The sequence below is a fragment of the Haliotis asinina genome, chromosome 2 (assembly GCF_037392515.1).
Source record: "Haliotis asinina isolate JCU_RB_2024 chromosome 2, JCU_Hal_asi_v2, whole genome shotgun sequence".
NCBI lineage: Eukaryota > Metazoa > Mollusca > Gastropoda > Lepetellida > Haliotidae > Haliotis > Haliotis asinina.
The window spans coordinates 27,778,606-27,793,003 of NC_090281.1; the positions used below are offsets into that span (position 1 = coordinate 27,778,606).

General features: G+C 39.3%; 1 protein-coding gene across 4 annotated transcripts in view; it reads right to left on the reverse strand.

Annotated features, from left to right (window-relative positions):
* Positions 1–3,719: 3,719 nt before the first annotated feature.
* The window catches only part of LOC137273514 (transient receptor potential cation channel subfamily V member 5-like), a 31,520-nt gene continuing 20,841 nt past the window's right edge, over positions 3,720–14,398 (reverse strand). For 2 of the 4 annotated variants that reach the window (XM_067806239.1, XM_067806237.1), the window contains 7 exons: positions 13,837–13,944; positions 12,905–13,056; positions 12,183–12,292; positions 11,197–11,342; positions 7,962–8,078; positions 6,824–6,949; positions 3,720–6,344 (listed from right to left, as the gene is read on the reverse strand). In XM_067806239.1, the coding sequence (XP_067662340.1) occupies positions 6,189–6,344; positions 6,824–6,949; positions 7,962–8,078; positions 11,197–11,342; positions 12,183–12,292; positions 12,905–13,056; positions 13,837–13,944 (915 nt within the window). In that variant the 3' untranslated portion in view covers positions 3,720–6,188. Of the gene's footprint in view, positions 6,345–6,823; positions 6,950–7,961; positions 8,079–9,073; positions 9,226–11,196; positions 11,343–12,182; positions 12,293–12,904; positions 13,057–13,836; positions 13,945–14,398 lie in introns of all 4 variants that reach the window. The other 2 variants (XM_067806238.1, XM_067806236.1) reach the window with 1 other exon arrangement.

Consider the following 14,398-nt stretch of genomic DNA (forward strand, 5'->3'; position numbering starts at 1 on the left):
ACTATTGTCGAAGAGTAAACCTACCATGATCGTCCATTTTCACTGTATTTGTTTTATCTGCTATCGTCCTTACACTCATCTGATGCACTATGCACACTATGCAGGCAGTCCATAGCTGCATTGATCTTATCTACCACTTTCGAACAATGGCATTTATGTCAACTGAGGCGCTGCGTCCATCAATTAGAAATCAATGAATAACGTACTCCCAAATATAAGCAGATTTGCTATGAAATGAATTGTCACATTTTCAGTTTAACCTACAATTCAACTTAGTAACTGGAAAATACGTCATATTAAGTTAGTGAATGAGATCTGTTTTACGACGCGCTCAGCAATATTCCACCTCTATCACGGCCAGTCTGGACCAGACAATCCAGTGATCAATGGCATGAGCATCAACTTACCCAATTGGGATACGCTGACATTTCGACCTAGTCAGCGACCTTGATCACCCGATCCTGTAAGTCTTCTCAACAAGCATGGGTTAATTTGTGTGCGTTTGTGTCCAAATTATGAACAGTCCTTACGCGTTTCCCCCCAAACAACCCCGAATACAGTCATTAAGTGACTGTAATTTGCAAAAGACGTCAGCTTATTCCATCCAAAGCTTGTATAATGAATGATGTTCATATCAATTCATAATCAATTGTCACCAAGTAAGCCTGTTATGATGAACAGAGCCAGAGTGTTTTGTAAATGCGTTTAGGAATTGTCACAGTACTATGGACCAATAATGTCCTGCACTTATCAACAATGTTCAGCTAGATAAATTGTCGACCTGTGTTTGTTATGTAAATATTGCACAGGAAACATGCACTCGTTCAGCGGTGTGGAAACTTGATCTGTCAGACCTGTTTAATCTCCAGAAATTTTAATTGACTTCTCTTCAATGATACCATTATTTACGCTAAGATTTTTTTTTAGGCCTACATTGTGCGGACGAGTCTTGTAAGAAGTCAATATGTATGAGTTATCATCTGTGATATATGTAAGGTGTTATGTGGAAGTGCTATTCATTGTATAACGATGTGCCAAGTGTATGTCAGTGTTTCTGTTGACGTTCAGAAAGTGTTCTTTATGTGCACAGTGTTCTAGGAGGTACTGCATGGTACTGAAGACCTAAGGGACACCACTATAGAGAGATTTAACTCTTGCCTCTCATCTCACACTAAGTCTGTGTCACAACAAGGAAGTTCTTAGTGCGTCATGTCCCGTTCAAAAAGGATAATTGTAAAACGGGTTCGACCGGGATAGAACGTGTAACTTGCGCGCGATGCTAGATAGATCATAAACAGTTCTCAAAACGTCTATCCAGACAGTTTTAAGTTTAGACTGGGTACAGTTGGCCGTTCACCCATTGTAAACAACGTGTTCAGTCAGTTCAGTTCCGTTCTTGGTCACTTTATATCCCTTCTGAACAATATAGACCTATCACGCGTTCTCCTACGCACAGCCTCGTTCTAACTCGCTCTTTACTTGACCTTCCCGTTGTCATTCTGTTCAATCATGATAGCAATCACGTCTTGACTCGATTTTTATAAATATCCGGCGCGTTCTTGTTCTCTTTCTTACCGTTCACAGTGTCAAGGTAGAGAACATCCACATCACTATGTCTTCAAGGAAAAGGTGGGGTGGTCCAAGAAAGACAGTTCGTGGGAAATTCAATCCAAAATCAACAAACCTAGATGAAGCCGTAGTTACTGAGCCTTCCCTACGAGTTCTTGTTCTTTTCACCCTCTCTTGCTCTACTACTTAATTGAACCCTTGCTCTGCTTCCAATAAAAATGACAGGGAACGGCTGCTAACCTGTTCATGTTTCACAGGTAGAAATCGCTAATCCAGAAGACCTTTGCGAGGACCTGTCCTTACACGTCAACATCGGCAACAACGCAGACAGTGGTGTCGCCAATATCTCCCATGGCCATTGCAAAGGTGGAGAACATCATCTTCAGTAATGAGTCACGTTACATGCTGCGACGTCCCGACGGAAAAGCACGTGTATATCGACGTCGTAACGAAAGCTACGCTGCAGATTGTGTACAGGAAGTGGACAGATTTGGCGATGGCAGAGTCATGGTTGGGGCTGAAATCTCATACAGTGGCAGCACAGATCTTATTCAGGTCCAGGGCAATTCGACAGGTCGACGTTACCGTGATGAAATCATCAAGCCTCATGCCCTCATGAACTGTCCGAACGTCATTTTTCCGCATGATAACGCTCGGTTGCATACAGTTGTGACGTGCAGTTTCTTGCAGCATTGGACCGTTAATGTTAATTCGGGTTTTCTTCATGACTGTCCTGTATTACAGAACCTCAAGTGTATATACAGCTAATTTTCAGCTTTATTTATTTATGTATTTATTTATTTTGAGTAGTAAATTTAAGCGCCTTTGACATACTGAAAGCTGTATGAGAACAACATACACGTATTAACAATGAGTAAAATATAATGAAAACCCACTGCGAACATTTAGAACCGCGTAAAACAGTACATTTTGTTTTGAACAAATTTGCATGGAACATCAGACTAACTAAGAACGTAATGATATCGAGGTCTGTCTGCGAACGGGATGGACGTGATGGAAACTGTGTACAGACATGTTGCAGTTAATGCCCGACTGCACTACGTCATCACACGTCCCAGTAAGAGTGAAGAACTGGAAATAAATACGTATACTTTTCACCTCTTGTCTACACAAACAACAACGTACAGCTGCAATACTGCTGAAACAAATACATACTCATAATGTGGTCGGGTCAAAAATGTACAATCGACTCAGCATTTGGCAAAGATTGTTATGGGTAAAGAAAGGGTTTTGTCACTTTTATTATATTTACTATTCTATTTATTCATTAAAAAGAAACAGCTCTATACTTAAAGATTATTGGATCAACATAGTGTAAACGGAAAAATACAGAGGCTATGTTGCGAGTTTAGACAATTCGTTAGTAAAACGATCTGTAACTTGCACGAGTGCTTGTGCTCCCGGTGTCTGTAAAATTACGATGAGAAATGACAGATGTCACCTTCTCTAACGACAAGACCATCAAGACCTATCTGTGAGCAAATGGCTCAGGAACTATTGTACAACTGTCAAAGTCTGACATACACGTGAAACGTTACGGACTCTTGCAAATGAGCTACCTGTTATTTCTAACCGAAATCTAGTGTTTATTGGTGTTTGTAAATGTCACACCGGGGAATCGAAAGTTACTGAAGTTGTACTAAACATGGTATCTGTTGATAAAAGTTATGACTGAAAAAGTAGTCCCGCATTGAAATGTCAGGTGAGTGTCTCAACCCGGCAGTGAAATGGCCTTTTGGGTTTATTATCTCTATGGGTGTGATTCTTCCTATTACCTAAATAATGACACCAACGGGTATATAGTCTCTACAGTTTGTGTGAAATGGTTCAATGGTTGGTTTGTTTATAACACCTCATTCAGCAGTCTTACAGCTATATAAAGACAATTTGTAAATAGTCAAGTCCTGACCAGACTATCCAGTGATCAACACCACCAATGACATGTATTAACCAAGTCAGCGAGCCTGACGTCCCGATCCCAGTAGTAGGACAATCATGGGTTACTGAAGACCAGTTCCTCACTGGTTGTAAAGGTTCAACACATCACCATCAGGGCTACATACTTGCCTGTGTAGGTATTAAGCTTTCATTGATGTTGCTCTCTACATCAAACACAGACCATTTCAAAATATAGTGAAAACAGGTTTATTTGTCTTTTCTTTCACATATAATATTACACAGGTGTTGATTCTCAACTACCATATGTCCTCAAAGTCACAATGTCTAAATGTACAAAATATACATTTTCAAAACAATATACTGGATCTTGATATGAAAAAGAAAATTAAAATTTAAAAATGTTGCATCACAAAACAAAATAAGACAGTCTCACAATTTAACTGTACCAATATATTTCCATAAAAATAAAAGTTTGTTCATTGCTATGTTGGGTGGAATTTGCAGTGTACAGTGATCGGTCTCCTCTAACAGTAACCTCAACGCCCAACACTACAGGTATAAAATCCTACGTGTCATCATGCTTCATTTAAATTTGCCAACAGACACAGTGTTCCAACATGACAAGACCTGACCCAACATTGTCAATATCGTCATACATTTTCTACCAACCAACAACATTCATAAATTATCATGGCTAGCCTGCTCACGAGACCTATAATCCATACAGCATTTTTGGACAGTATTCAGCCACAACCCCCAGACAAACACTCATTCAAATGTTTCATGATAAACAGTGTCGCATCAAATGAGATGTAATCAGGCAACTGACGATATGGTGCAAAGGAGCATGTCTGAATGTTTTCAAGCCAGTGGTAATCACTCGCATTGCAAGAGCAATACTACTCCAGATGGAGTTGGTATTCAAGACTACTCTGTCAAACATTTTGATTTTAATCGCATAAATATACATATAACAATACGTGGTAAATACAAAGTGTTATCAAATGGATGGAATGTTTAAATCAGCAGCAAAATCATTAGATATAACAAGAAAACTGATTTAAGCATCATTTCACAACAAAAATAATTATATGTATAAATAAATATACAAGAGCACTTGAGTTATCATGATCAGGTTAAATATCATATGATGATAGAACATGGCCTGGGGCAACCACAGTTAATGTTTAAACTCACAACCAAAACTGGAATGTTGTTTGATGAACAATGAAAAATTGATTGATTTTCATGGTTCCTAATAAAGTACTGAGTTCTAAGCTTGTATCCAAGCAACTCCAACTTGCAGTTACTCAGGAACATGACACACACATAAGACCTCAGGCGCGGCATGACGCTGCACAACATGAAGATGCATTGACTAGAGTTGACGGAATATGAACTTAATATATATCTAAGGCAATATTGAATGCTATATTCTTAAAAAAAGTAGGGAAACTTCATTTTTCTATTTACAGTTAAAAATATATAGGAGATTTAGTGGAGTCAATTAATGTTGATATGATAATATTGAATGTTCCTTACAACCATAGCTATTTGGAAAGTAGTCACTTTTGAAAGATGATCGGTAATTTGCATTTGTACCATTTTATTTTCATTTTAAAACAAATGACTACAAACGAACACTAAAAAAATGTGTGATGTAAGATGAGAGTCAAAAGTAATATTTTATGTGATTTCTCGACCTTCTTCAAAGGCATAAAAATCAAGAATGGGACCCCATGCGCATGTATGCAGCTACTGTGTTGTGCACTTGCATATCATGCGTTGTGTATAGGGGTGGTAACAGAGGGACATGGTGGTGCGTTCATAAGATGTCTGTCCTTGAAATGTTTGTCAGTATTTACACTACCTATCCAAATTGAAAGTTCAGGTTCCCCTACTTTTTTTGAAGATTATACTTGTGACACAGCGTATCATCTTGCAGAGTCACATTCTGCCCTTCACTGTTACCCATATCACAGCCTGTCTTCTACTGAGAATGCTGATGTCACGTGTTTTGGCAAGTCTAGACTCTGATAAAATGTAGACAAATTAAACATGCCTCATATGACAACATTTCCAGAGTAAGGGTTTAATTCAGTGGTAGGTATAATCACTCAGTGACCCAAACTTGTATATTGGAAAGTCTATCTAGGGGACTTTTGAAAATTACCATCAGACAGATGGGATATATAACGGCATGAGCCTTTCTTTACATCCAGAGGGCAGATTCAACAACTTGAAAAACTTCATTGTTGGGTCCAGACTTAATCTGATTAATCATTTCTCTGATGTTATCTATAATCTGACTGGTTATTAGGAACTTCATCAATAGTTTGACTTCACAGTTTAAACACTTGCCACAATCTGTGTGAAGCTGTAATCTGATTGGTCAGTTCAAACCATAGCAGTGCTGTGACTGGACAGATAAAACATAATTCATAATCTAAAACACCAGATCAAACATAAGCTGTAACCTGATTGATAAGTAGAATCTTCAGCAGCAATCCAACTGGACAGTTCAAACACAACAATTCAACAATCTAAAACAACAGTTCAAACATAATCCGTAATCTGATAGGTCAGCAGTGCTATACATGGACAGATAAAACATAGTCCATTATCTAACATAACAGATCAAATATAAGCTGTAATCTGACTGGTCAGCGGAATCTTCAACTATCATCTGATTGCTCCGTTTACAAGTTGCAAGTGCCCTCATTGACTTCCTGGTATCTCAGTGTACTTGGTGTGGTCCGCTTCTTGATGCTCTGCCGCAGCTTTTGATGGCGGAGCTTCTCCTGCTGCTGCTTGTGCAGTTCCCGGAGCCGCTTCAACTCCTCCTTTTCTTTCTCCTGCAACATCAGCAACAAAAACAACCTCAATAGTGAGGGAACAGTTCATCTGGATCACCTAAACCTGGGAATCCAAGTATTAGGATGATCATCATTGATTCATACAACCCGTAATATGATACAGTGATCTCAAAACTCCATGACAACAATCGCTAACAACTCAAGGGATGATATAGATTCAGCAAGGTGTCCTGCAGGTAGAGAAGGCAATGCAAGTCCCTGTGGGCCCATGTTAGGTGATCTACCTTCAGTTGTTGCAGATCTATAGCCAGCTTTCTATACTGTATTGTCCCAAATAGTCATATTATTTAAAGTTGAAAACTAGTTTTCATATCTCAAATTCTGATATACTGGTTGGTTTACTGTCCTTAGTCTCTAATATTATCAATTGTTCATTTATTGCGTGTTTTGGTCACAGTATGGCTGACATATTGCTGATATGACAATCAGTTTTGACTCGTTCACTCACTCATTCTTACCGTCTGGTGCCACCTTATGACAAGAGCCCTACGGCCATCAGCCATTGGCTGGGAGTACTTGATCTGTTGTTGTCTTCTTTCGTCTGTTGTCACACTCTGCTCCACAACCAGGACAATCTTGGCCCACTGCAGTAGAAGTAGAGTGTTATCTCAGTGTTCATCTATATCTGTATCTCAGTCATCACCATCAAAGAGCACAATCATCATCATGACCCCGTCAAAAGCACATCTCATCACAAGCACAACCATCACCCAATCACAAGCACAATAATCACCACTCAATGCCAAACACAATCACCATTCAATCGCAAGCACAATCATTATCACTCATGCACAACCATCACTCAATCACAAGTACAATGATCATCAACTCATAATCACAGCAATCAGACAATCACCAGCATCATATCTCACTCAATACAAAATCGCCATCACAATCATACACCTGTAAAGAATCATTCTGGGTGTCCCTCAATCATATCAGATACAAATGGTTGTGCTTCATATTCCAGATTTGCAGATCTCTATGTCTGTCATTAGCCCAAATGCTTCTGAAGTTCACCAACGCAATGAACCTCATCATATTGTATCTTCATCACTCATCAAACTGGCACGCCATGAAATAACTGTCAAGCCCATCTCATCTCTGAGTCTTTGATTCCAGATTTGCAGATCTCTATGTCTGTCACCAGCCCAAATGCTTCTGAAGTTCACCAACGCAATGAAACTCATCAAATTGTATCTTCATCACGCATCAAACTGGCACACCATGAAATAACTGTCAAGCCCATCTCATCTCTGAGTCTTTGATTCCAGATTTGCAAATCTCTATGTCTGTCACCAGCCCAAATGCTTCTGAGGTTCACCAACGCAATGAACCTCATCATATTGTATCTTCATCACGCATCAAACTGGCACACCATGAAATAACTGTCAAGCCCATCTCAATCTTTGAGTCTTTGATTCCAGATTTGCAAATCTCTATGTCTGTCACCAGCCCAAATGCTTCTGAAGTTCACCAACGCAATGAACCTCATCAAATTGTATCTTCATCACACATCAAACTGGCCCACCATGAAATAACTGTCAAGCCCATCTCAATCTCTGAGTCTCATCCCAATCTTCATCCTATCTTTACCTGTCTGAACCACTCCTTCTGAGTCTCACTGACAACCTGGTACGTGTTGCCCATCATGGCAATCAGCATGTTCACCAACAGCAGCGTCACCATGATCATGTAGGCCATGAACAAAATCTGTGGACACAGAACTCTCTTAGTATCTTACACATGGTGCATCACCATGACATCATCAACATGTGGTACATTATCAACACTTGCCACACCCTGGTGGCACTTTATCAACATATGGCACACCATGGTGGCACATTATCAACACATGACATACCTTGATGACATTGTCAACACATGGCACACCTTGTGTGGCATTATCAACACATAGCAAACATGGTGACACACTATCAGCACATGGCACACCATCAGCACATGGCATACATAGTAGCACAACAATCCATGGCATATCTTGGTACCATTGTCATGACATGGTACACATAGTGGAACATACAGCACACCCTTGTGGCACACTGCTCCTTATGCCAACACATTTGTCTGTGATCTCAATTTGACCCAAACATTTCCCATCATAAATGAAACATATAGACAAAATAAAAACATTACTCCTACAACCTATGGAACACTTTGCAACAATTTCCTACCTAACAACAACAGGGATAGGAATAGCTAGAACCCTCAATTCTGAGGGTTAAGGCGTGCATGGGATACCACTGCAGGGAACAAAAAAAGCAGGGGAAATAATCTAATAGCATTTCCTTGGCTATTAGTCTATACTTTCCAAGCAAAGAATGTATGTTTAAGAATTATCTGTCTAAGCTAGTATGGCACCTTGAACTTGGCAATCAAAGGGTTCAGGAAGCAAGGAAATAAAAAACATTGCATGTATGTGTTCACTAAGCATATTTCAAAGCTGATTGGCAAATTAAAACAATACGATGCTACCTTAGGTTTCCAAAAATATAACGCTGTATCACGCATTTGATTATCTATAACTCCATATATAACAGTAGTTAACGTAGCGCTAACTCTCACTAACGCTGTGACTGATATGTGACAATGAACATCTTCATCTTATTGATTATTATTACCAACAGTAGTAAAAAATGGAATAACCTTCTTTTGACAGTTGCCCCAATACTTCCCAACCACCGACTTACTGCGGCCAATTCTTTAAATGGAGTATGGAGTTTAACTTCAAAGTCTTCATACAAGTCTTCGAAGTCGCCGACCGACATGGCGAACATACCAAAGATAGCTCCTAAAGGCTCCGCAAACACACTGGACTTGTTGCGGAAAGGAACATAAATAGCTGGAACAAGATGTCAGAACTTGCACCAGCCAAACCAAAACAGACATGTGGTGGGTTAGTGGACACAGGACAAGCACCTGTTCTATTACTTAGTCTGCATTCCACCAAAATATTTAAAAACTAATTTCTCTTATCTATTTTTCATGCAGGTTTTGGAATACTGATGACAGGGTGAATAGTAATGGTGCATGATTTTTGGGGAGTTACTTCCTTCACCTAGAAAAGGGTGGTGGGGTAGCCTTGTGGTTAAAGCATTTGCTCGCCACGCCGGAGACCCGGGTTCGATTCCCCACATGGGTACAATGTGTGAAGCCCATTTTCTGGTGTCTCCCGCTGTGATATTGGTGGAATATTGCTAAAAGCGGAGTGAAAATTAACTCACTCACTCACTAGAAAATTGTCTTTCGAGATTTTGTGATAATTTCAGTTTGATAGCCGAAAATGAGTGAAGAAAAAGGATCCTTTATTTTATTTAAAAAAGGTGGATCTGCAAACTTAGCAATACAAAAATATGCTTCAATTGAGTTTGAAATACCTCTTGCAATTTGACATCAACTTTAGTCATTATATAAGGACAAACACAGATTACAAAGCATGTTCTTACAGACACTTTTAACAGTTATCTTTCAAATATTTTACTTCATTTGAAAAATGAATTTCATTTCAAGCGTGAATTTTAAAATGATTTGAAATGTTCCTTTTTTTCCAGAAAAGACTTCAACATTTGGTCAAATTGAGTTGGTAGATCACGATTTAACATCACAACAATATGGGATTTTTAACAATACTGTTGGTGTAAGAATGACGGCCAGATAAGGAGCTGTATACACAGTGTATTCATAACTACTCACAAATGAAAACAAGTCGCCCATATTTAGCATTAAAAAGAGGCAATCAAGGCAGCATGGGTGGCTTATCATATTTACACCAACAGCAAAAACCGCATGGGTATGTACGGTGAAATGAAAAGCTAACGTGTAACTGGACGTCAGTTGTGCAGGGTAGGCAGTGCAGTGAAGGGAGCAGCCTGAAAATAATGCACAGTCTTCATTTAGATGACTATGTGGATATATGGTATGATATGAAATGTTATTTTCGAAGAGAACAAAAGAGGCTTCTCTCCCATGATATTCATAACAGCACACCTAAAATGCTTGTGATATACTTCCATGTCCTTCATCGATAACCTGAATTACTGGTAGTTGTCAGGGAAATAGTATATTATTATCATTAATATTACCAGCAGTAAAATGATGACTACACTTCAATTGCACATCAATTTCTGAATCATTTTCCTTTAAAAAATTCAAAAAGTCTCTCTTTTCCAAAAATCATCTGTTTGCATTATAAATAGTAATGTACAGATTTTAGAATACCTGGTGGTGGCCATATTGAAAATCCAGTTCAAACATCTTTGCCTTGTTTAGTGTCATCATGGGTGGAGACAACCATGAGAAATTTCACATTTATTGAACTGATTGGTTCTGAGGTGATATATTTGTGCCGGTCAACACATAAGTTATGACTTTACAAGGAGTCTTTAATCAGGTTAGTACTTTTATGCAATTATAATCATAAAGATTTAAAGCTGGCACAAATTCATAATTTCTGTGCTTAATCCATTTGTGTCATGAGCATGAAGAAAGATGTTTAAATGAGTTGATCTGGCAAACTTAGGACACAAGCTTCTCAAATACTGAGTAATGGATCAACTGCAAAATAGTAAGATAAAATTCATGTCAAGGGTATGATTCATTAATTTTGGAATTTTGACTGATAACTTTTTTTACGCAACCATCGGAAACTTGATCACTGCAAAAGAGCACAACAAAATTCATGTTAAGGGTTTAATATCTTAATTTCTCCACCTTAACTGATTCAACCATCGGAAACACACTTCAACAGTGCAAATGTGGGACGGGATGGAGAGTTGGCAACAACACAGAGTGCAGTGCAGGGAGGGGTGCCTACTTTGCCCATGATGGGGTACTGAGTCTCCACGAAGGAGTCATAGATATCTCCGAACTGGCCCAGGGACATGACAAACATGCCCATTATAGCTCCCCCGGCATCAGCGAACACGGTAGCAGTAACGCCGCGGAACACTATGAACATTGCTGGAAAAAAGGGGTATAGTAGGTCAATACACAGCTGGAACTCTTATAGATAAGTGCTTGAAAAAAGCTTGGAAAAATAGCATAGTTTGTGTCTAAGGATTAATTACACTTCAGAAAAGTGTTGTGAAGGGTATAAATATGGGTTACAGTAAAGATACTTGTACTGGCTGAATGTGTGGATACAAGCATACACTCACACAATGACATGTCTCAGTTGAATATAGTATCTCAATAGTAAGGTGGTGATATGACAAGTATCTAGGCTGTAAAGTGGTGATGTGACAAGTATCTCAGTCAGAAAGTCGTAATTTGACAATATCTCCGTTGGAAAGTGGTGATATGACACATATCTCAGTTGGAAAGTGGTGATATGACAAATATCTCTTTTGGAGAGTGGTGATATGACACATATCTCAGTTGTAAGTGGTGATATTAATTATTAATAGTAAAGTAGTGATAAAACATGCATCTCAAATACAAGGCCATGATAGGATATGTATCTCAATAGTTATGTGATTATGACATTATCTCATTAGCAAAGTGGTGACATGACACATATCTCAGTTGTAAGGTAAGGTGGTGATATGAAGCACTGTGCAGAAGGTGGTGATACAACATATGTATCACGATTTGTCAATGGTAAGTGGCAATGATATATATATCTCAAAAGCAAAGTGGTGATATGAAGCAAAATTCAGACAGTTCATGTTGTGATATATATTTCAGTCCTGTGGATGGGTGTGGATGTGCATGTCAGTTTTTAGAGATATTTGAGAAAAATACAGCTAGGACCTATAGATAGTGTTTTGTTGGAATCTGTGAGAAGACAAGGTGACCTACCTTGAGAGAAGCCGATGACGAAGACAGCGTAAATGATGAAAAACCTTAGCAGGTCTCCCTTGATCATCTTGTAGATCATGACCACAAATGGGCCAACAATACGGAAACCTCTATAACATAAAACAAGGTGTTGTTACAAGGTGTCACACTGTTAGTAGGGCTTGCTATCCATATAATTTTGTTTGTTTGTTGTTCAGTGCCATACTCAGCAATATTCCAGCTATATGACAGAAGTCTGTAAATAATGGAGTCTAGACCAGACATGGTTGTCTAATACAGATCACAGAGATCGATAATTATTCACTTGATATTGATTTATTATCAACTGATTATCAGAGATGTAACTCTGCAGACCATGAATAAAGTTCTACATTTGTATTTTGAGCAAGAAAACTAAAACTATATTTTATCACAAAATTTAAGGTATGGTATCACCGATAATACCATTTTCATACCAATAATCATTAATATTTTTAGTGTCGATGACATTTCTGATTATCAATTATTTTAGGCAGCCATTACTGTAACATCACAATTACATCTGAAATCACTGATATATGATGACACTGTTACAGAAGTGTTCTTGAAGGGCAATGATGAATGGTAATGATACAGGTTGTCATTTCATAAGAATTTGTATTGTTGATGGTATTTCTAAAGCATAACCTTCGGAATGATATGATATTGCAGACTTAAACAGCCCTGACAGACATGAAATCTACCTGCAGAAGAACAGTGAGTATGGTGCAGTGCAGAGGATGGCAAGGACGCCCATGATGTCCTCATACTCATGGGAACAGAAAGCTCGGCCAGGCAACATCATCACCACAAAGATGCAGGAGCACAGGAACAACGCCTTGGCTGGTGCACCACGCTGGAAGGTAAACCGTCACTGGATATTCGTTCATATTCCTGTAACTTATTGTTAAAAATATTTACAGTTACAGTTTTAGTTTCTGCATGTATTGAGAGTTATCAAAACATTCATTGGATACATATATTACCGCAAGAACCCACTGGTTTAATCATGTTTTTCTCTTTCATCCACTGCAAATAATAATCCTGCCTTCCGTTCACTCACTCAAATGCCCTTCCATCCACTCACTCAAATGCCCTCCTATCCACTCGGCCCATGAAGGTCCCGGGGTAGAATAGGCCTTCAGCAACCCATGCTTGCCATAAAAGGTGACTATGCTCGTTGTAAGAGGCGACAAACGGGATCAGGTGGTCAGGCTCACTCAAATACCCTCCCATCCTCTAACTCAATCAAATGTCCTGCCTTCCGTTCACTCTCTCAAATGCCCTTCCATCCACTCACTCAAATGCCCTCCTATCCACTTGGCCCATGAAGGTCCCGAGGTAGAATAGGCCTTCAGCAACCCATGCTTGCCATAAAAGGTGACTATGCTCGTAGTAAGAGGCAACAAACGGGATCAGGTGGTCAGGCTCACTCACTCAAATACCCTCCCATCCACTCGCACTCACTCAAATGCCCTCCCAACCACTCACCCACTCAAAGCCCTCAATCCACTCACTCACTCAAATACCCTCAATCCACTCACTCATATGCCCTCCCATCCAATCACTTACTCATTCCATCACTAATACAAACATCAACTGAATCATTCATCCAAACGCCCCACCACTCACTCACCAGTGTTGTGAAGAAGATACGGAAGCCCTGGTGGTAAATCTCCTTCATTGCCAAGAACACATAGACCATGGCGCCAACCAACACCATAGACTCCAAGACAAGCCGCACCTGCACAGACAAACAGCTCAGTGTTGGCCCATAGCTGTTCCAGCATTATCCCCTGACCAGGGGGTCAATCTGGGGTTTTATCCAATGACTGACTAGTGTCTATGTTTTGAGGTTTTAACTCTACTGCATCTAACTCACAACAGGAAAATACTATACTGCGAGCCATCATACTTCCATATGGGATGTGCTTACAGCTTGTTCAGGTTCATCTGATCAAGTGAATACTAATGCATTGCTTGACCATGTCACAACTGGTTAGGTCTATTATTGTGAAGGGGTGCGTTTTTGTCGGTCAATTGTCAACATGTCTGAACATCTCAATGTCAACAAATCCTCAGCAATGTCAAAAAGCTTAAGATACTTTAATGTGTCAGATGTATACATGCTTCGCATGAATGGAACATCCTCTGCTCCCCTAGTGTAATGAAATTAACTTGACCTGCCATTTGTGCCA